Here is a 22,476-nt window from a genome sequence, read left to right as displayed (position 1 = left end):
ATGCGTGAGGCACTGGGTTTGATCCTCAGCACCATATAAAATAAATAAATACAATAAAGGTATTGTGTCTATCTACAATTGAGAGAGAGAGAGAGATAGAGAGAGATAGATAGATAAAACACAGGGTACAAAGGCCCCACAGGTAAGTGCTGATACCAAAAACGTTAGTAGACAAATGTAGGAGTTCTTGGAGTCCACATGACCCTCTCCCAATAACTCTTAGACACATTCTTCAACATTCAATACCAGAAGTTAAATTTAAATTCTACTTTTGATTATAGATGTTTCTTGAAAGGAATATTTATATTTAAGCTATCTTCCAGAAAAGTACCTGGACACCAAATCTTCACTAGAGAAAAGCTGCAGAGGTCAATTCTCTTACATTGTTAAAGTTGCCATCTATAAGAATAATTTCCCCCTACTCAATAGTACAGTGTATTACAATTTGGAAAGCTGTCCAAAACATTTCACAGTACCTTCTGGTTTGCTGCTGATTGCTGGGAGACAACATATACTTCGCGGCATGCTTCAAAAAAGGCTCTATCTAAACTCAGCCCTCGCTGCAGGTACTGGACAATGAGTATGGCTGTCTGAATTAGAGTAGACACAGAAGATGTTGGAGAACCTATAAAAGGGAAAATATTGCCATCTATGAGCAACAGATTCTTCAAAACCTCTGATGAAAGTGGAAAAATTCTGCTCTCACATCAAACTTCCTATTAGACAACCCCCCCAGGTATTTACTTTAGTAAATAGCTTATACATAAACTAGAATCTTCTGAGGGCAGGAATAAGACTTTGAAGAACATTCAAATTCCTACCTCCTATGTTTCCTCCCTTCCTCTCTTGTTGATTGCCTGCAGTATAATGTGGGGGACCTCTTCACAGGCATGATAAAACCTGACACCTATATCCAGAATCTCATGCCTGACACACATTGAAGGTATAAAAATGATCATTACCTCATGAAGGACCACAGGCTTTAAAATCCAACAAACCTATTTTAAATCCCAGCTATCAAAATTAGGGTTGTCTTTACTCAAACTTCCTGAGCTTATCTGTAAAATGGAAACAAGGGGCTGGGGATGTGGCTCAAGCGATAGCGCACTCGCCTGGCATGCGTGTGGCCCAGGTTCTATCCTCAGCACCACATACAAAGATATTGTGTCCGCCAAAAAAATAAATAAATAAAAATTTTTAAAAAATGGTAACAAATGTCTTGCAGAACTAAATAAGCAGCCAGCACTATATCAAACATCGTAATTATTAAAAATACAGTATTTAATTTACTATTATTGATCCTGTTTATATAATGAAATATTTGAAACAAGTAAGAGCTGTATCTTTTTTAACTCAAAGTTTCCTCTTTGTTCCATCCTCAAGAGGCAAAGCTAATGAATCTTAGTACCTGCATGCATCATTTACCTGGGGAGCATCTTCAAAATACTGACTCCTATGCCACACCCTGATATGCTGGGGTGTCTGGGCACATACATTTAACAGGCTTGTGTGGTAATTTATATTTCCACGTACACTAAATGTAAGAACTCCAACATGAATTTTTATAGAACAAAAACTGTAGAGGCCCAGAGGTCAAGCACCTCACCTAAAATAGTGCTTTGGGTCTCCATGTGTAGAGATAAGAGTATGTCACACACACTGTCTCCAACCAATCCAAGGCTGTGCAGCAGAACTTTCAAATCCAGGTTGTCTGGAATGCTCTCATCGCCTTCTCCTGAAATGTAGACTTCGAGTCCACGATTCCTCATAGCTCTGGATATTTCTCCATGAATAGGATCCATTGAAAGAAAAAGCCTAGTAAGATGGCAATTCAGAGGAAAAGAAAATATTTTAAATCCCAGTGCAACTCATTTTGTAGCTCAGCAATAACTTGTAAGGACAAAGCCTATGTGCTCATCTCTAGGGAGTTCATATAGGAAGACACCACTAATAAAGCAAGGTACCATACCATCTCCTGCATTATTCTATATTCTTCTTCCAACATTGCAAATCAGTTTTTCAAAACCTACTTTCCAATATTTCCCAAATCAAGCAGTGACAATTCATCATTCTAACTCACAGAGAGCAGAAAAAGAAACTGTGTTCTCCTGTAATAATTTCTTACATTCAATGTCCATCAACATCCCATCTAGCCATCTGTCATCTCACACTTACGTTCAAGAAAGAACAGTTGATTCCCTGTTGACCCTCCCCATCCCAAACCTGCTCCTTGCCAGTATTCCCTTGCTCAATGAAACACTCTTTTTTACCTAATTACATAATACAAACACTTCAGTGCCTTCATTGATTCATTTTCTCAACTCACAACTCTAATAGCAAGTCCCATTCATCTGATTATCCTTGTCTAAGTCATGATTACCTCCTGCCTGGACTACTGCAAAAGGATTGTGACTGGTCTCCCAACTTCCATCCTTTCACCAACCCAAGAGAAGGACCTTACCTCTCATTTACTACTGTGCCCCGCAGAGACTAGTAGTGCCTGACAAACAGCAGAACCTCAATAAATATCTGTTTCAACCAAATAAATGAATGAATGGATAACTCAGTGTAAGTATAATATATAAGGAGATCCTACTCTATGTCTACCTCTGCTACCAAGACTGCCAGATTCTTAGGCAGAAAAATTAGAGATACAAATACCTGAAATTGGGATTGGGTGTTATTGTGGGAGTGGATCCATCTATCATTCCTCTTTCACTAATGGTGAGGACGCCTCCAGGTTCAAGCAAAGCATTCAAACGATCCAGCACTGATGGGCTGCACAGAAAGAACTCAAATGTTAGATATACATACAAGCTACTGTGACTCTATTTTCCAACTGCTTCTGACCTGTATATTCCTTTTAGTAGGGATCATTCCACATAAAGAACTTTGAAGTTTAGATTTCCCACTGATTCCCCCATCTCATTCTCTAAGGCACATAGCCTAGAGCCTCATTCACACTAAATAAAACACTTGTAAAATAATTAGTGAAATTAAGGAAAATGATAGTAAGCGCCCTGTACTATATGCCTTTCTTTTCCTCTACCCCAATATTATCAAATCCACTTAAAGGTATCTGGATTTCAACATAAAACACTCAGAAAGAAGCTTTAAGGGAAGGGACAGGGATGTGGTTCAGTGGTACAGTACTTGCCTAGCATGTGTAAGGTGCTGGGTTCAATCCCTAGCATCACAAAAAACAAAATAAAACAAAAGCTTTGGGAGAGCTTCTGTTTTGCTAATTGTATATGTACAGTAGCTTCACATTTGTCATTTTCCTTACTTTAGGATCAAAAGTGACATATGGTTGAACTGTTATTATCAGTGCATGTTTGCTAAATGCCTGCATCTGTGTCAGATGCTACATTTCAAAAACCTGCATTTAAGACTGCTCCTAAAAAAAAAGACTGGTCCTAACAGAGTCAGATATGGTGGTGCATGACTTTAATCCCAGAGGCTGAGGCAGGAGGATGTCAGGTTCTAAGCTAGCTTCAGCAACTTAGGGAGACCCTATCTCAAAAATTAAAAAGGGTTGAAAATGTGGCTCAGTGGTTAAATGCCCTGGTACCAAAAAAAGAAAAAAATAAAAGGTTCAACTCAAAAGAATTGTTATGTGGAAAAGCAATTTAATTTTGTTAATCTTTACTTCAGGTGTTTAATGATCAAATACTACTATTTGCCATGGGGAAGTCTACAAAATATGGCTGAAACTGCATTTGCTAGTTAAGAAAAACAATGAATCAAAAATACAGATTCCATCTTGCTTTCTACTCTGGTACGCATATCTCAAGTTTCAATCAGGCCTACTCATGATTGGGGATAAGGTTCTTACTTGCAGAAGTTAACATTGTCCATCAGAAGCCAGTCTCCAGACTTCAGGGCCCGAACTAATATGCTGTCAACCCATTCAAATGTGCCATGGCTATGGCCACTGGTTGAGTGCATAAGCTTCACTCCAAAACTTCGGAAATCTTCCACAAGTTTGGCAAACTCTGAAATATCACAGACAAGATCAACATGCACACTACTTTCAAACCAAAGCAAAACAAAAACAGAAAAACCCCCAAAACTAAGAATTTATTAAAAGAAAGATTGAACTAAGGATGTAGCTTAGTAATGGAACTTGCCCATCATATGCCATGCCCTAGGTTCAATCTCAGTTTTTTTTAATGATTCTTAACAGAATAATAAATAGGATTTCATAGGTAAGAAAATTAGGTTTGGGATAGAAACTTTAGTGGTTTTCTGAATTAGTGGCTACATACTCAAAGTTGACTGTGGGTGATAGAAAGGAAAATAATTTTTCTTTAGCCATAATCTCTCAAATGGCAGAAAGAGGATAAGCTCCCTAACTTACTGCTATATTATATGAAAACACTTTAAGTTGGTAAAGTGCAACTAAAGTCATTAAACTGGACTTCCTTTATAATGGGCATACCATGCAATTATAATAGCAACTGGTATTTATTTGCCAAATCCTCTATAGTTTCAACAGCCCCTTTCTGGAAAATTTTCAACTGATTTTTTTTTATATTATGATCCATTTTCATACCACAAGATAATGTATGTTGGATTCCTAATTCAAGCTATAAACATACTTAAACTTAAGCTCCCACTATAAAAAACTTGAAAACTGGGGAAAATATGGAAAGCAACTGCTTTTAGACATCAGAAACACATGTAGCACAGAACTGTGACATTTGAGGGAAAAGAGCAAAAAAAAAAAAAAAAAAAAAGATAAGGTTAAGCCATATAATTGCCCTGGATTTCTGCCTGGAAGTTGTTTGTGCTGGGGACTGAACCCACCAGGGCCTCATAAATGCTAGGGAAGCACCCCAGAGGCTCAATAAGTTGAGGACAAACCAAGGTAACTAGAATGAGAAGAATATATGAAAGGAGGGACCTACTCAGATAAAGAACTCCAAAAATCTAAATAAGAACCTTTTCCTTTTTTTTCATTTTATAATACTCTTTATTTGATTAAAAAAATTACTTTCTTTGTGTACATTGGAATGTTATATTCCCTATGTATTTTACAGGGTTACAAAATGTCTCTCATTTTAATTATTACCCCAAAAGTAATTCTAGAAAAAAAAAAACTGTGAAATTAAACTTGACTTTTTAAAAATCATATAGACAAGCAACTCTCAAAAATGGATTAATACGATTTCTTGCCTACTTAACTATAAGACAGACTTCTTGTCCCAGTCCCCTTCCTCAGAAAAACCTCATGTGAAAACCAAGCTAGAGATAAGGATTCTTCCCTGATGCAGTTAGGGGAAAGGGAAAGGCCAGAAATTTCTTTGGCAAGCAATTCCAGTCACAGCCGTTTGTGACTGCTTTGCTTCACGTACAGTACACTCTTTGCATGGAGTGCTGGATGTTCAGAGGGAGCAGTGGTCTCCAAACAGCTACAAAGAGCAGGAGGTCATCTACAGTCACCTGCCTCTTCCCACTGCCAGGGCCTGCAGCCACTAGACCCCTACTCTACCAAGTGCAATACTGGGTTAAAGGCCAAAGATAGGCTGGCTGTTCTCCATTGAAAAAGTAATGGGTGAAATGGAGCTGAGAAATAATCATTATATGATGACACTCAAAAGGTTTAGGGGGAGGAAAGATTTCAAGAGACAGGGATAGACAGGTTGGTGGAAAATGCTAGGTTGGCTGCAAGGAAATATAGTACACAAGAATAATCCCTACACAACCAATATAATCAACTGCCTCTTGAAACACTACAACTTTGGTGAAGATGGAGTTTCTCTGATAGTTCAGGGCTAAATGGACTGGCAAAAGGTATCACTGAACCCACAGCCTCCAAAATCATAACCTCTTTTCTGCTAGAAAGGAGAAGACTGATGAAAGAGCAATCAGGAAGAAGGAGGTGGTGAAGTTGAGGAATGTGAATGCATTCCAAAGGCCATTTTGGCTCAAATACCCAAAATGTAGAGAACTGGAAGCTTGGGTTGCACTAGGAGCAGACATTACATGTAGATGTGAAATTTCTTACTTAACATAACTGTTCTTCTCCTAGATATCCTGGAGAGGGGACTGTACCATCTAAAACTGCATCTCAGCTATCTTTAATATTGACATAAGTAGGAAAGACAGGCCTTTAAAAGGAAAACAACTCAGCAAATGGTAGAGGGATGAATGGACAGAAAACAACCATTTCCTTTAATTTCTAGACTCCATACCCTTTAAATAGTTCACCTGTATTGTCAAAAAAAAAAATCAGTGGGTTACATAACTTTTGTTCCTGGAGTGCCGTATTATAATGCCTATGTACAGATGATCCCAGTGCTTGATTGGCTGAACAGAAAGAAAAACTAATGGTAAAGGAAAGGAGTATGAAAGATTAAAATCTTCCAGAGAAAACTTTTTAAAAACAAAGTATGAAATATAACTATATTTAGGGATTAAAAGAAAGGAGCAACTTAGGTGAAGGCAGAGTAGGTATTTACAGGGGGCATTCTCTGGAGAGAATGCTTTCCTGCTCGCCAGTAAAATCTGCCAAAGAAATCAGCAGCCTTTTCTTTTATGTTTGTCATGTCTTTGTCAAAGAATGTCTCCATGACACTGAAACACTGGGGGTGAGTTAGGGTCCTTGTGCACTAATTCAGAAAAAAGGGTCTCCAATTGCTTTTAAATTCGGAAAAATTTTTCAGCCACTTTTGGCTTCTTCTTTATAAATTTGAAAATTTTCCTTTCTGGTTCTTTCTTCTTGGTATTATAGGATTTCATACTTATCCACTAGGAAAGTGGACTCTGGAAAACCTGACGGGGCTGTTTTCATCTACCTGGGTCACTTTGGTAATCTGTATGTTACAGTAAATTTTTTTGGAGATGAAAAAAAACTTGAACGGGAAAGAAATCATTGGGTTGCCCAGCAATGCTAAACTCCAGGCTGTCATTCGTATTTTTGGCATCAATCACTGTCAGGCACCACTCCAAGGTATTTCATCGACTGTCATGTCGATACTCCCCATGATCTCATCAATCACTGGTGTGCCAACAATTGATGGAAGTGGGACGGTGATAACTACATCTTTCAGTTCTAAATTATCTTCCTGTAGTTCATATTGTATCTTGATATCACAGCCATTTCTACTCTCTGAGGACCAGCAATTAATTTTCAGTGGAATAAAAGATTCCTCTGTGGTCTGTAGTCTCCATTTTAGCAATCCTAAACACTATTGACTAGAAATGACTTCTCTGGATTCTTTAAGGCAATTAGAGACTCTGAGGTGAAAAGTTTTTTATCCACATTCAGATGGGTCTGTAGGTGTACCCCTTTCTTATCTTCATTTTCCAAAAGAAGACAAATTTGGCCAAGTTTGTCATCTTAGATCCTAAGCATGATCATGCCCTGCAATTCCATATTCTGTAACCCAAACACAGGTTAGTGTAATCTTTTCTTCAATCTTCATATACACACATTCCATTTTAATAGGTGAAGCATGTACTTTGGCTGCTTCAAAGGTACATTTGCCTGTATAAGAGGACATGATAGTTTTACTTTCAGATATCAATTTGTCCACAAAGTTATCTACTTCCTTTCCTTTGGCTCCAAGTTTCAAAGCCTTGCTAGGGCCTGAAGGATTGGCTGATGCAGGTGCCACTTTTGGTTTATCAGTTTTAATGATGGTTTCAGTGATCATGGCAGCTGTGCTACCTCTAGATACTGCAGAGATACCAAATCCCAGTGTTTTTTTCCCATGTCTCTCTGCATGTCTTCAGGTGTGTGGTAATTCTTTTGCTTTACGCTGCATCTCAACCTTAGCTTCACGTTCTTGAGTCTCTCAGACTGCTCTGAACACTTTCTCCTCATGAGAATCCATTTCTGTGAAGGTTCTGATCTGTACCAGGTTAACATTCTCCTGGTATCCCAGGGCAACAATTCCATCAAAAGGAAAAATCAAATCAAAACAGTGCTCAGATATTTCATTCTCCTCTAAGGCTCAGCAATACTCAGGAATCACTCTTGAGAAGAGCCTTAGGGTTTCCAAATCTTCTAAATTGTTGCTGTTTTTGGTAGAGATTATTAGTACCATGTATACTTTCTCCATAGGATGATAGGCATTTGTTACACTCTCCGTTTCAACAAACATATGTTGTTTTCCAGTGTTCATGAGCTTTGGGAAAGCTGCTTCAAGCCAAGTTTGGGTCATTTCCACAAACTGTTGAGAAACAATAGCCTTTCCTTCTTTTGTGCAGACTGCTGCTGCCAACAGCACCATAGTGAGGAAGGTGGTGTGCATACCCCTGCTCTGGCTCCACTGACAGGGTCAGGTCCATGGCCTCTCTGGACCTGCTGCCCTCCTGACAGGAGCAGCTGCTGCTTTGCCTCTTACCAAGATGGTAACCCTGAACCATGTCCAATAAGGGCCTTTTGACTAAATAACTAAATGCATATACATGTAAAGGATAAAGTTCTATAAAGATGAGCAAAAACTTCTAAGAAAAGGACAATTACTGGAGAGATGTGATCTGAACAATTCCCAGAGTTCACACAGGTTGAGTATCAATCCACTTCAACAACCAAAGTAGAGACCCTAGCAAATATACAGGATACTCAGTGAGATGCTGCCGTATAGGCCTCAGCAGTGGGGTGACCCAACACTAGAGGAAAGGCCACCCTAGCCCCTACCTTTAAAAAGCTTAAAAGCAATTCCGAATAGATCAAAATGATTCTTAAGCAACTTACACCAAGAAAAGCCCAAGAATCTTTAAAGACAGCAACAAAATGCAGAATTCAGCATTTTAAATTCACAATGTCTGGCATATAATCAAAAATACTGTACACACAAAGAACAACGAAAATAAGGCCCATAAAGAGAAAAGCAGTCAATAGAACACACCCATAAATTAAATAAAGACATCAATACAGCAAATAGAAATATGCTCATTATGCAAAGGGATTTAAAATAAAATTATGAACATAATGAGAACTATATTTTAAAAGCCATAAAGGTTCATCATAGAAACATTAAGATATAGCTGGCCATCATGGCACATACCTAAATCCCAGTAACTTGGGAGGATGAGACAAGAGGACAACAAGTTTGAAGTCAGCCTGGGCAAATCTAGTCTCAAAATAAATTTTTCTAAAGAGGGACTGGGGGTATAACTCTGCGGTAGTGTAGCCCTGGGTTCAATCCCCAGTACCATACATGCACATAAAAGATACATTAAAATATATAGTTAAAAATGGAGAAAAATATTTTTAACCAAAAATAAAAAAGATCAATTATTTTAGATCCAGCTTTTTCACTCTATTAATATCCCTAAGAAATTGATAAATCAACATGAATTTTAAAAAATACTGAAAATATGCTATGAAAACTCATCCTAATCCCAGATATCTAATTTTAAATTGACTTATGAAAGAAATAATACATCACTAGATTCACAGCTTTATAGTGCAAAAACTTGGATTCAAAACCTAGTCTAATCTTAAGACCCTGGGCAGTTTATTATTTAACTTTAATGAGCATTCTTTTCTTCATTTATGATTTGGAGGTAATCTTTTCTATAACATTTTGTCAAGGATTAAAAGTACGAAATTATATATATATATATATATATATATATATAAATAAATACACACACACATACATACACACACTTTATATAGGTTTTTTCAGTATAATGTGTACTAATCAATATAAATTCATATCTGTGCTGAATTTTATAATATTCGTATTTTAAAAATATATGAAGTGATGTGACTCCATCAAATACCCTTTTATAATTAATTTAAGTAAATAAGTAAAGATTTTCCAGTTCAAATAGTGTCCTTGAATCAAGAAATCACTCAACAGTGAAATCATACCCTTTTATACTATATTAGAGAGCTAGAAGTGAAAAGTTTGATTTCTTTATCCCTGAGGATCAACTCTTCAGTTTCAAGCAGTCTTTAGAAATAAAGGATGACAATCTAATGACAAACCAACTCATAGGCCTCTACATTTAAGTCTCCCTTACCCTATCAGTCCATACTCTCTTTCAATTTAAAATACTTACTTTGAGAAATTACTAATATGTAAAAACAACAACAACCAAAAAAAACCCTAAAAATCTAAAAATAAAAACTTCACATGCAACTAATTAAGCATTATAACTTAATATATACAAAATGAGCCATAAAGCTTGATAAGGCAATCATTTTCCTGTTTGCTTTTTTTAGGATCAATCTATAATATGTTACCTCAGCTTCATTATAATTTCTAGGAAGTGTTGATTGTTAATTCATTAAAAATATGGGCATGACATTCACTATTATATTCCCATAAATGGATACAATATGGGCAATGCCAAGTGTATGATATACACATCCAAGTATACATACCTGCCTTGGAGTATGAGTTGATTTTATTATTGAGTCTCTGCATAAGTAGCAATACTGCTTCCAGTTTATTGACAATTTCCACTGTGATGCCTTGACCATCTTCTCCAAGACACTTGGGTTTGTAAGTCAAAAGGAAATGGCTCCATGCACGCAACACTACTTCTGCATCCTCGGCACTGATAAGAAGGCTATCCCGTAACAATGCCCTTAAAGTACCCTCCATTTTCTCCAGCAGCTCCCTCCAAGGTCGTATGAGATCAACCTGCAATTTCCAGAACATAGGAACTCATCATCATAGGCACTGGCCAGAGTCAGAGGATACTGTTACACCACTAACACAGAAGACTCTTAAATCAATCCACAGGGCTTTTTATCTTTTACCTCACAATGTGAAGGTAGACAAGTTACCTGCTCAAATCCACCCAGAAGCTCAGTAGTATCCATTGCACTGTTCATGGTCATGATCTTTAATGTGTGGCCAGTAAGTTGTGCCAAAAGCTGGACCAGGCTGGTCTTGCCAACAGAGGCTGGCCCCACAAGGATGACCATCCAGCTCATCTGCACACATTTCATGATGGACTCCAGGGACTGGAATGACTGGTGCAGAAGTGAAAGGGGCCGGCGAGATGGGTGAGGAGCATAGCTGCCACGGGAAAGGACTGAGTAGCCCAGCTGAAAAAACATGCCAATGACATATCACAAGCAAACATGGTAGTGGGAATAGAGAAACCATAGAAAATTGTAAAAGAGTAGAGGGTTAACTTTATCTCCTCACCTGAACTTCATAGGGAGTGATATGAAATAGTCTGGTTCCTGTGTATGGGTTAGAATTTGAACCAAACACATCCTTGAACACAGCAATGACCTAAAGTAAAAAGAGGATTCAATCAAGATACAAATCACTCTACCAAATTCTTATGCACACCTTCTGGAATATTTCTAGGAAAAAAAGCCTAGTGATTAGAGTCACTATATTCAGAGAACATGAGCCACACTTTCCTTAGCCTTTTGAATATTGTCTTACAGAAAAGCATAGACTGGGGCTGGGGTTGTAGCTCAGTGGTAGAGCACTTGCTTAGCATGTATAAAGAACAGGGTTTGATTCTCAGCACCATATAAAAATAAATAAATAAAATAAAGGTATTGTGTCCAATTACAAATAAAAAATTTAAAAAATAAAAAATAAATGAATAAAATAATGGTCCATTAATGTCTTAAAAATGTTTTTAAAAAGCATTGACTGAATTTACTTAATTCTCTCAAATAAAAGTAAACTTGAGTTCAAGTACACAGTAATCACATAACACCAAACTATCTGAGAATCTAGTGAGAATGTACCAAAAATTAAAATGAAGCATAGACCACAAATCTAGAGACAAAAAACCTGATTTCATCCTTCAAGGTAATATCTAAAAAGAGAGTAGAAGAGAATAATAATACAAAGATTATAAAGAATAACTATTCACTGACCACCAACTGTATATCAGACACCATATTATATATTAGGTTGTTTGATAGATTACTTCTGGTCTTTATAGCCATGCAAGAGTTATCATTTCCATTTTATAGACAGAAATAACGGGGTTTAAAAATCTAAGCCAGTCTAACTCCAAAAATACCATGTAATCACTCTAGATACTTATGTAGATGTGACAATCAAAGTTGTTCCTCTAACCAGTTATTTAGTTCTCTCTTCCCTAATAGAAAGGCTGTTAAAAAACTTCCTATTAACTATTTACTTTATGGGTATCTTTAAAATAAATAAAACGAGTGGGGAAGAAAAATGTGTTTCTAAATCACATAATCTCCTCTCCCTAATGTTCTGCCAGAGAGTTAAAATTACAAATTCACAATCTAGTTGGTTTATTTTGGAAAAAAATACATTTAATTCACTTGGGCCCTCCCAATTTTAACAGCCTCTTTCTATTTATTTTTCCTAATGTTCTCTATCCTCAGAAAACACCTATTTGGTTAGAGGAGTACAGAAACCTTCCACACACCACAGTGACACACCATCTGACTATCATAAATCACAAGAACACTGGTTGATATCATGGTTATAATTAACATGCTATAGGTTTGAGTATCATTATCCAAAATGCTTGGGACCAGAAGTATTCACAATTTCCTTTTTTTTATTGCATTCTGGAATATTTCTATACACATAATTATAATAATTTTCTACTCTATACTTTGAATATAACCCTTGCTGCTCCGCAGCTACACTTTTTTTTTTTTTTTTTAAATGGACACGTTTCTTTCTCTTCCTCTCTCCCTGCTCCTCCCTAATCTCTCTACTCTCTAATCTCAGGGGAAATAGAATTACCTTTCTTCTCCATTTTAAAAAGCAGATTTAGGAATGAAGTAAACCAGACTTTGGGGATGGCACCAGAACTTCTCAGAAATGACATTATAACTCCATCAGAGAACATGTGGAATATAGCCTTTGAATCACCTCTACAAAAGTTCCCTGTTCCTACTGATGGGTAGAATCACAGTCTCTGAGACAGGATTCCTCTGTGTTTTTCCTTTGCTAGCAAAGCAATAAACATTTTTTTTTTCTCTCAAAACCATATCCTCATTATTGAATTGGCACTGGGGACAAGGACTGAGCTTTTGGCAACATAATGACATCTTAGGGATGGGACTCAAGTCTATACAGAATATTCACATATGTTTCATATATATCTTAAAACACATATCCTGAAAATTTCCACTTGTGGTAGCCTATCAATGCTAAAAGTTTCAGATTTTGTAGCATTTTAGATATCAAATGTTAATTGTAATATTAAGAAGATTAACCTGTACAACGAATACATAAGTAAATAAATTAAAATACTAGGTCATAGTATGCAAATTATGTATCAATAAAAGTGTTAAAAAAAAAAAACCCAGCTGAACATTTTCTTCTAATCCAATGACTGAAAGCCACTTGTAGGTAATAAATGAGTAGTCAGCATTTGGTTGGGCTCTGAATACCACTTAAGAGGATTTGGGCAGAATGAAAGGGGTGATAGATACATGTGCTATCAGCTAGCAACATCTTCATGCTTCCACCAGGATGTTACTGCTCTCTAACACATGGAGTTCTGCATCAATCATTTGTTTTTAAACAGTGGGGTTTAGCAGAGAGCAATAGCAGACAAAGTAGAGAAGGCCAAGAGGGCTGGCTCTGCTATTTGTGAGATTCCATGCCATGCCGCCTTGGATCCTCACCTGTAGGAAGTCATGGCAGCACTTTCTGCCTATAGCTATTGTGAGCATTCAGTGAGACAGGACTTTAAATGCCACAAATCAAAATCAGCAGAGGCTGAACACAGTGGCATGGTCTTAGCTACTCGGAAGGCTGAGGGGGGAGGATCACTTGATCCCAAGAGTTTGAAATCAGCCAGAGCAACATAGTGGGACTCATCCCTTCCCCTGCCCCTCAAAAAGCATACATAGCTACAGATCCCTAATCTGAGAATTGTGCTATATTTTATTTATTAACAGTATTTTTCTTTTCATTTAAATACAGAATATCTTCTCTTGACATCTATTTAAACTTTCTGCTGGGCATCAGCTGTCTTCTCCTGCTTCTCACCTTTTTTCCAGGAAAGATGTTGAAAAACTAGGTTTTTATTACTAAAGGACAATCCTGTTTTCAGATTTGTGACCACGGGATTTGAAAGAACAAGCAAACTGTGTCCTCCAAAGCAAACTATTTTGATAAGGGAATGTTTTGTCTGTTTCCACAACTTCTAAATTTCCAAGTAGTTTACTAGGTTTGGTATTATTAGCATAAATACACTTTTTTTCCTCTTAAGATGAAATCAACTCTCAGAAAGAAACAAAGTATGAAACTCACCTTCTCCTTGTCTTCCCTGCTTCTCAATCTTTGACCATAGATTAAAAACACATGCTGACCAGGATCATAACAGCCAGGGGATTGATCAACAAGCATCAACTGACACCAACGGAAAAGGTCCCGGAGGTTGAATTCCCAGGGCCCTCCTTTTTGCCCCCATTTCTTCTCAACAGTCACTTCGAGATCAATCTATAAATAAATTATCCTTATTGAGAAACATATCCAGTGTTGCATTAAGTACCATCAAATGTATTAAATACTAGAAATGTATTAACAGCTTTGATTCAGATGCTTCCTTCTCCTAAACCCAGACTTCCAAATGCCAGAAATATCCTAAAGGCATTAATATTGGCATTTACAATCCAGAACTGATTTACCATCACCCTCAATGAGTAGGTTGCCTTCTACTAGAAACTTGTAGAATTTTATCATTTATTTTGAGAGACTGGTGATTTTGGTAGAATCCAATATTGAAAAAATGCTGGTTCAAATATAGCCAGGAAACACAGATTAATACAAGTAGGTACTTACTTGGTTGTTGAAAGCTACCATTTTTTTAACGATATTTCTATCAATGGCTGGGAACAAAGTACTGGCAATAAACTCCATGTCAACTGCTGTAAGGGGATCCACAAAGACCTATAGAATCCAAAAAGTAATATAAAGGAATGCCAGTTTCTCTTTACAAACTATGACAGATCACGTTATGTGAAGTCTTTATTTAATACTAAATATTTAACTCATGTATATTAAATATATATAATCACATCTACATTTCAGATACATACAATTCTATAAATTTCAGCTTTAGAAATTTCTATTATTGCATTTTAAGAATCAAATTTTCAAATATAGAGAAACAGACATTTTGTTTTTTTTTTTTTTAATTTTTTTTTAATAGAGAGAGGAGAGAGAGAGAGAGAGTTTTTTTAATATTTATTTTTTAGTTTTGGGCGGACACAACATCTTTGTTTGTATGTGGTGCTGAGGATTGAACCCGGGCCCCACGCACGCCAGGCGAGCGCGCTACTGCTTGAGCCACATCCCCAGCCCGACATTTTGTTTTTAAGCTCTGTGCTAGTAAATTCAAAGGCAAAACGTGCAATTTTTAAAATGCTTTCAGAATTCTAATTCTGGATGTTGGGTGTTAAGAATGTACATTACAAAATCTGTTCAGCTTTTCAATATGCACGAGAACTTTCCATAATAAAATGTTAAGATATTTAGCAAATTCTTAATCATCAAGGGACACGGACATTAAATAAAAGCTAACATCTAGAGGTATTTCCAAACCTCTAAATTAGCCAAACTCTGCAAATAACTGTTAAAACAAATAATTTGTATATGTATACATATACATATATACTCTTACACATACATAATATACATAGATACAATATATATGCATACCCCTTTGCAAATAGGATTAAATGCAAGAGAAATTAGAATGTTAGCGGCTAGGGTAATGGCTCAACGGTAGAACGCTTGCCCAGTACATGCGAAGCACTGGGTTCGATCCTCAGTACCACATAAAATAAATGTATTGTGTTTAATCACAACTAAAAAACAAATATTTTAAAAAAATTAGAATGTTAATAATGATGAACTGGGGATAGTGGCTTTTTATTATTCATGGCAGATGTCTGTTCTTTCTTTACTTAAAATACATTACTTTCATTATAAAATTTGTTTAAATGTATTAATAGACACACAGACACTTGAAAAGGTCAGACAGGTTTCCAACCCTGAGTGCAGTAACAGAATCCAGACGATTACAGTGACCTTACTCTCCACCAAAGTTATCCAGGTAATAGGACAAAATGATTCAAAGTAGCAGAGAGGCCAGGTATGCTGGCATGCAAGCTTGTAATCCAAGCATCTCTGTAGGCTGAGGAAGGAGGATCACAAGTCTGCAATCAGCCTCAGCAAACTCAGTGAAACCTTATCTCAAAAAAGAGACCAGGGGTACAGTTCAGTGGTAAAATGCCTTTGGGTTCAATCCCTAGTACCAAAAACCAAACCAAACCAAAACAACCTGAAGAAAAGTGATGATGGGAAACAGTCACATTAATATTCATCACAAGAAACCGATCAACAAACTGTCTTTCATTTGTACAGTCAAACATTCTAACTGCTACTAACCAGCAGTCTTATCTACCTTTGATTTGTAAGTAATAGTGAATCTTACCTGAGTGAATCTATTCAGGAAAGACCTGGGTAAGCCCTTCCTCCCACCTCCTTGTCTAAAAGGATTCTGACACCCAAAAATCTTCGTCTTTTCATGCTGTACTTGAAAGCTCATTCCTAACTCAGGCACAAAGATTTCTCCTCGATGATCAAAACAAGCATTTAGTCCTTCCAATACAGACTGTGAAGCCAAGTTAAGCTATATGGAAAAGAAGAGTGCATATTTTTGTTTCACTGTATATGTTGTATAACTGACAAAAATCAAGAGAATAATAAAGAACAAAATAAGAGAGTGGTAAATTCAGGAGAGGGAAGCTCAAACAATATTTGTAGCCAAATATTTATCAAGCCAAACGATGAGGTGATATGTATTTATTCTATTGTTCTTTATTTTACATATATACAAGACATTTAAGTGAATGTTCAGATTGAAGTAAAACATGTTAAAATCTTTCTAACATTAAACCATATCCATTACGTACATGCATCTATACTGTTCTAATCTGGCAAAATTAACTTACAAAAAAAAACTTGCCAATATATGTATTTCACTTTAATACTCTGGGTTTTTAGAAATTTAACACTAATTATAGGCTAATAGGTAGGACTTGATAGCTCTTTATACACTTTTCAAATTCAAACTATTGTCTTCAAAGGGGTTTCAAAGTCATGATATAAACAATTGGATCTATACAATTAGTTTTTACCAACAGTTTTATAAACAATTATAGGGAGTTCTCATGCAAGAAAGGAAAAGAGCCAAATGGAAGTCTTCAGATATTGAGGTTCAGATCTCCATGACGTGAGACATGGAAGGTTTTTAGGTAACAGAAAATGTCAATTGGGAAAATGCAAACCAACAAAATAAAGTATCAGGCTACAACATATAACCATTTGACCTATTGTGTTTACATAAGTACTACAAAGTACAAACTCCTCCGTATATCACAAATACATAACTGCTCTTAAATGTGTCCATTTCACCCCAATTTGAGTATGGTCAAGTAGCCTTCAGCTTTAAAATTAAGTTTTCCCCTTTCTTGGCTAACGAATAATCTATTAGACATCTTTTTCCAAAAACATCTGTAAAAATCCTTTCTCCTGATATTTCCCCAAGAATGGCAGGCAGCAGCTCAGCAGATGGAATTACATTAGCACTCTCTCTGATGTCCAGACCTAGAAAGATACAAGTGTCTAGAAAACAGCTGGGAGAATAGTGTGGAGATGCAGGCCTATAATCCCAGCAATATCAGAAGGCTGAGGCCTTCTGGAGGATTATAAATTTGAGGCCAGCCTTAGTAATTCAGCAATATCCTCAGCAATTTAACAAGACCCCATTCCAAAATAAAAGATAAAAAGAACTGGGAATGTAGCTCAGTGGTAAAGTGCCTCTGGGTTAAATCCCTAGTACAAAAACAAAAGAAACAGAAACAACAACAACAACAAAAAAGAACCAGCTGGGCCCCCTAATATCACTCTAATCATTTCAGCTCCACAAATATATCTAGCCTTCTCCTGAATTAACATACATCCTAAACAGACCCAACTCCTTATCTCTCTCTCAGACAAGATTCAGTATTTACCTTGCCTCAAGATATGATGTTCTTTATTCTGATGGATGTATTTTTGGGGGTCGGGGTGTCGGGGATTAAACTCAAGGGTGCATAACCACTGAGATAGATCCCAACACCTTTTTAGTTTTTATTCTGGAGCAGGGTCTCAGTATGTTGCTTATAGCCTTGCTAAACTGCTGAGGATGGTTTGAAACCTGCAATCCTTCTTCTTTAGCCTCCCAAGCTGTTGAGATTACAGGCATGTGCCACCATCCCTGGTGACCTATCTGATTCTTTAAAAGAAATCATGGAGGACAATGTATTCGAGTTCTGTCTCTATTTATCCATCAGCATGTTCATTCACTAAAACTACAAATAAAAGGACCACTTCCCACATATGTATTCCCATCCAAGGCCTAATGACAAGACACTCACCTCATCCAACACAACCCAATAGCCTGCCTTCAAAGCTGCCAGCAAGGGGCCATCACACCAGGCAAACTCTCCTCCCTTGCCACCCTCAACAGGTAGATCTCCTCCAAATAGGTCTGTGATGTCCTTTGAGAGAGAAGAAATAGAAAAAAGGCAACATTATTTTTAAACAAACAAGGAAGCAAACAAAAGAAACTAGGTCTTAAGACCCTAAATCTGAAATAGTGAATTTTTTAGCCCTTGTCATTATGTTTTTTTTTTTTCTTATACCTAAGTTAAAACTAACCACTCCCAGTACTTTTTACCAGAAGCCTAAATATACCCCAAGCACCTTCTCATCATGATGCTCATTAATCAATTTAAGCAGATGCTCAGATTAGTAATTCTGTAGACTTGAAAATTTGTTGGTAAGCTTTGAAAGAAAAAATAGTAACAATGCCCAGGTCTTGCTCCCAGCCACTTATTATTTGTCACCTCTGTCCCAGACTTTTATAAGATTATTTAAAACTCATTTTCTTTCTACAAGTTTTTTTTTTAAGAAAAACAAAAATGTTAAGTGAGATTATATATTGTAATAAATACAAAAATGAGTACTTCTCTCTCAAAAGAGAATGAGATTAAATATCTAATTAAGAGAGGGCAGGACTGGAATTGTGGCTCAGTGGCCTCACAGGTATGAAGCAATGGAATCAATCCTCAGCACCATGTAAAAATAAAAACAAACAAACAACAAAAAAAAAAAAAAAAGAAAGAAAGAGAGAGAGAGAGAAAATGAATAATATTATAGGTGTGGATAATAATGAATCCAGAAGCAGACTTAGTTTAGAAGAACATATTGCTAAGATCTTTATCATCATAAGAAATATATGGAAATATTAACAATATCATAACGAATTTAAATTAGAAAACTTGATAGAGATATTATTACCTACACCTATTCCAAGTTCTATAGGATAACAGCTTACCGTTTGCTCTGACAGATTGATTCGAACAAGGGTATTTCCTGAAGCCTTTGCTAATGCTCCCACCAAACTTGTCTTGCCAACACCAGGAGAGCCCTCCAGGAGAATGGGTTTATTCAGTTTGGTAGCTCTTAAAAGCCTCTGGGCATTCATAGCTGTGGTGCCTGCACTGAGTGCATAGTCAGCAATGTTGTTCCTGGGCAGGACAGGTCCTTTAGGGATGAAAAGCAAAGTCACATATAAACTGTACATAATCAAATCCTATACACACATCAACTCAAGAATCCAACCAGTAGTACAGTCAATGAAGTACCATGTGTAAAGAAAACATGTAGCTCCTATTTCAACATCCCCCATTTTTGCATTCAAAAAATGGAATAGCTGCATTTATAACACACCATCTCTCCATGTCTTATACATATACATGGACACAGGTCTAACTAGAAACACCTCTCCTTTCACAAACCTATACCTCAAATACTACCTATATTTGTACAATTCACTTTTATAAATACTTGTTTTCCTAAAGTCCAAGTATAAGCCATAAACCACATGCTTCCAAGGTTTTTAGATCACCAAGACAATTCAGGATATGTTCTCAATCCTTCAGGTAATTGAAATGCAGGACTAATAGTAGTCTTTCGGGTTTACTATTTGTGTTTCTTGGTACACAATTGGAAGGAATTGAGCAAGGAAAACAACCTTTTCCTCACTTTTGCAAGCAAAAGCAAGGACCACCTCAGTCTCGGGCTATTAAAGAAAACTGGAACTCCGAGGAAAAGGTTCCACATGGTCAAAAAGCTGAGTTTACCACACAACCTCAACATACTGCCACTGTCCCTCTATATATTTCAGCACTCAACAATTATTAATGTAGAGAAGAAAAGAAGGAACTAGAAAACAGAGAATCCTGCTATGGAAGCAACAATCTAAAAAATTAAGAATGCTTTAGAAGATATGTAATCTAATTACCTTATTTAAATATTTGGCAGAAGAATGGAGGTAGAGCTCAGTGATTGAGAACACTTACCTAGTAGCATGCACAAGACCCTGGATTCAATTCCAGTACCACACACATAACACACACACACGCACACACACACAGTAATCACTCACTTATTCAATTCACTCAGTTAACAGATATTTTCTGAATGCCTATGCTAGGCTACATGCCAGATGCCAGGGGCAGGGAAAAGAAAGATACAATCCTTGTACTCAAAGCTTCACAAATCTATGTTTGTAAAAGGAAGTGAGCTCTACAGTTAAGAAATATTATAGGCTAATCGGCCTTTGTAGGCCACTTAAGAGTTTACTAACTTGAGTAATTTAGAGCTTTATTATAGGAAAGCTCAAATAGTGGGCAATGACTAATAAGCTCAATTTTAAGAAACAATTTACTCATAGGTTATGTCTACACTCCTATTTTTACATACCAGTTACATATTTTGAACCATTCACAAAATTAATTTTACCAAGTCAGATTCTAACTTCAATGCTAGCTTAAAAATAAACTTGAATATGACACAATAAAAATAAGTCAAATATTCATTATCTATAGGAAGAGAATAATCATTTATTTAAAATCATTCTTACCCCTTGGTATAAAAAATGGATGGATTCCCCAAAGGTTATCTATCCCAGTGAATTCTTTGGCCTTCAGTCTATCATAAATCTTCAATTCATTTTTTTGACCTTCTGTAAGTCGGACTATCTTGGAAAGTTTCTTCATTAGAAATTTCAGACATTCTTCTCGGGCTAAGAGGGTAGTACCAAACCCAGAGGAGGTTACTCCTAAAAGACAGAGGATCAGTACATCAGGGAATAATATAATACCAAGTTCACAATCTTTCACCCAAAAAATTAGCACAGGTTCCTGGGGTAAAAGGCCTGGGAAGAATTACAGTCTAAATAAAATTTTCAGTGTTAGAAGTCCTAAGGAAGAAGCCTGACCTGACTCTCCTTTTGCTCAGTTTACACATCATCAATAAAGAAACAAATTATTTATTAAAGTACTCCAGTCATTGACAAATGATTCTAGAGATGGAGCAACTAATGTTGCAATATTGGTAATTTTGGTTTACATTTCTAATCTTCATGGCTGGAAAAATCAGAACTAAAACATTCAATTTTATGAAATAAGTAAACTTAAAACATGGCAAACTAAAGAATTCTGGCCATTAATTAAAAATGACCCATGTGTTAAGAATGATCCAGTGCTTCTGGAGCAAGGTCATTTTCAACAGCCTTCTTTCTACTCATAATCACACATTTATTAAGTTCCTGGAGCACCTTTCAAAAGTACCATCTTTGGGGCTGGTGTTGTGGTTTAGTGGTAGAGCGCTTGCATAGCACATGTAAGGCACTGGGTTTGAACCTCCATACCACATAAAAATAAATAAACAAAGGATAAAAGATTAAAAAAAGAATATGCAAAGAAAATCTACTCTGATTTTGGAAATTTAAAGTATCTGGGTTAGAGATGTGGGCTTTATTCTAAGCCCTTGTCTCTAATAATTAATGGAAAACATACCTGAACCTATTCCATCTATGTACACCAGGCATGCAGCATGGACAAATGATGTCACAGTAGAGATAATCTCTGGTCTTTTCATAGCAGCTTCCTCCCCCATTATGTTCATGAAATTAACCCAGGACAGGATATCTCTGATACTAACAACACACTTGCGGCCAAACTCCTGATGGGTCAGCCAGTCGATGAAATCCAGCATCACCTCAGCTATATCAGCCCCTAAGAAACAAGGAGACACAATTTGCTTTTTATGAAACATCTCAGAACAGAAATTCACATCCTGGGGCCCAAAGATATACAAGAAGGGTCTATGCTCCTTTGCTAACGTGCAAAATTTTGTGAATGCCTATTAATGCTTTTGTTTCCTATGGAAAGGAGTCCATAGTTTTTATCAGATTGCTAAGAGATTCATAAGTCGTGTTCCATTCTAATAAAAATAAAACAAAACTGCTTTGAGAACTATAGCCTAAAAAGCTGTCCTTGAAAACTGCTGACAAAAGTTATTCATGTTAAGAGACAATTACTAAACTATGCCATAATAGTTTTAAGAATATATATAAAATTTAAGGTATAATACAACTTTATTATATTTATATTTAAATAAATGTTTATTA

At 36.5% G+C, this 22,476-nt stretch overlaps 1 protein-coding gene and 1 pseudogene across 1 annotated transcript in view; both read right to left on the bottom strand.

The window, feature by feature from the left end:
• Nucleotides 1-22,476, bottom strand: part of Mdn1 (midasin AAA ATPase 1) — a 152,823-nt gene that overhangs the window by 58,216 nt on the left and 72,131 nt on the right. The window contains exons 34-47 of the mRNA XM_076858429.2: nucleotides 21,863-22,081; nucleotides 20,926-21,123; nucleotides 19,336-19,544; nucleotides 18,374-18,496; nucleotides 16,387-16,584; nucleotides 14,730-14,837; nucleotides 14,199-14,387; nucleotides 11,127-11,216; nucleotides 10,760-11,023; nucleotides 10,352-10,613; nucleotides 3,836-3,995; nucleotides 2,662-2,778; nucleotides 1,607-1,815; nucleotides 477-625 (exon numbers count right to left, since the gene is read on the bottom strand). Coding sequence (XP_076714544.2) covers nucleotides 477-625; nucleotides 1,607-1,815; nucleotides 2,662-2,778; nucleotides 3,836-3,995; nucleotides 10,352-10,613; nucleotides 10,760-11,023; nucleotides 11,127-11,216; nucleotides 14,199-14,387; nucleotides 14,730-14,837; nucleotides 16,387-16,584; nucleotides 18,374-18,496; nucleotides 19,336-19,544; nucleotides 20,926-21,123; nucleotides 21,863-22,081 — 2,495 coding nt within the window. The remainder of the gene's footprint in view (nucleotides 1-476; nucleotides 626-1,606; nucleotides 1,816-2,661; nucleotides 2,779-3,835; nucleotides 3,996-10,351; nucleotides 10,614-10,759; nucleotides 11,024-11,126; nucleotides 11,217-14,198; nucleotides 14,388-14,729; nucleotides 14,838-16,386; nucleotides 16,585-18,373; nucleotides 18,497-19,335; nucleotides 19,545-20,925; nucleotides 21,124-21,862; nucleotides 22,082-22,476) is intronic.
• On the bottom strand, nucleotides 6,731-8,240 carry LOC143402451 (coatomer subunit delta pseudogene; annotated as a pseudogene).

The sequence above is a fragment of the Callospermophilus lateralis genome, chromosome 6, assembly GCF_048772815.1.
Source record: "Callospermophilus lateralis isolate mCalLat2 chromosome 6, mCalLat2.hap1, whole genome shotgun sequence".
Lineage (NCBI taxonomy): Eukaryota > Metazoa > Chordata > Mammalia > Rodentia > Sciuridae > Callospermophilus > Callospermophilus lateralis.
Note: the sequence above shows the minus strand (reverse complement) of the source record. Positions and strands in the feature narration are given on the sequence as shown.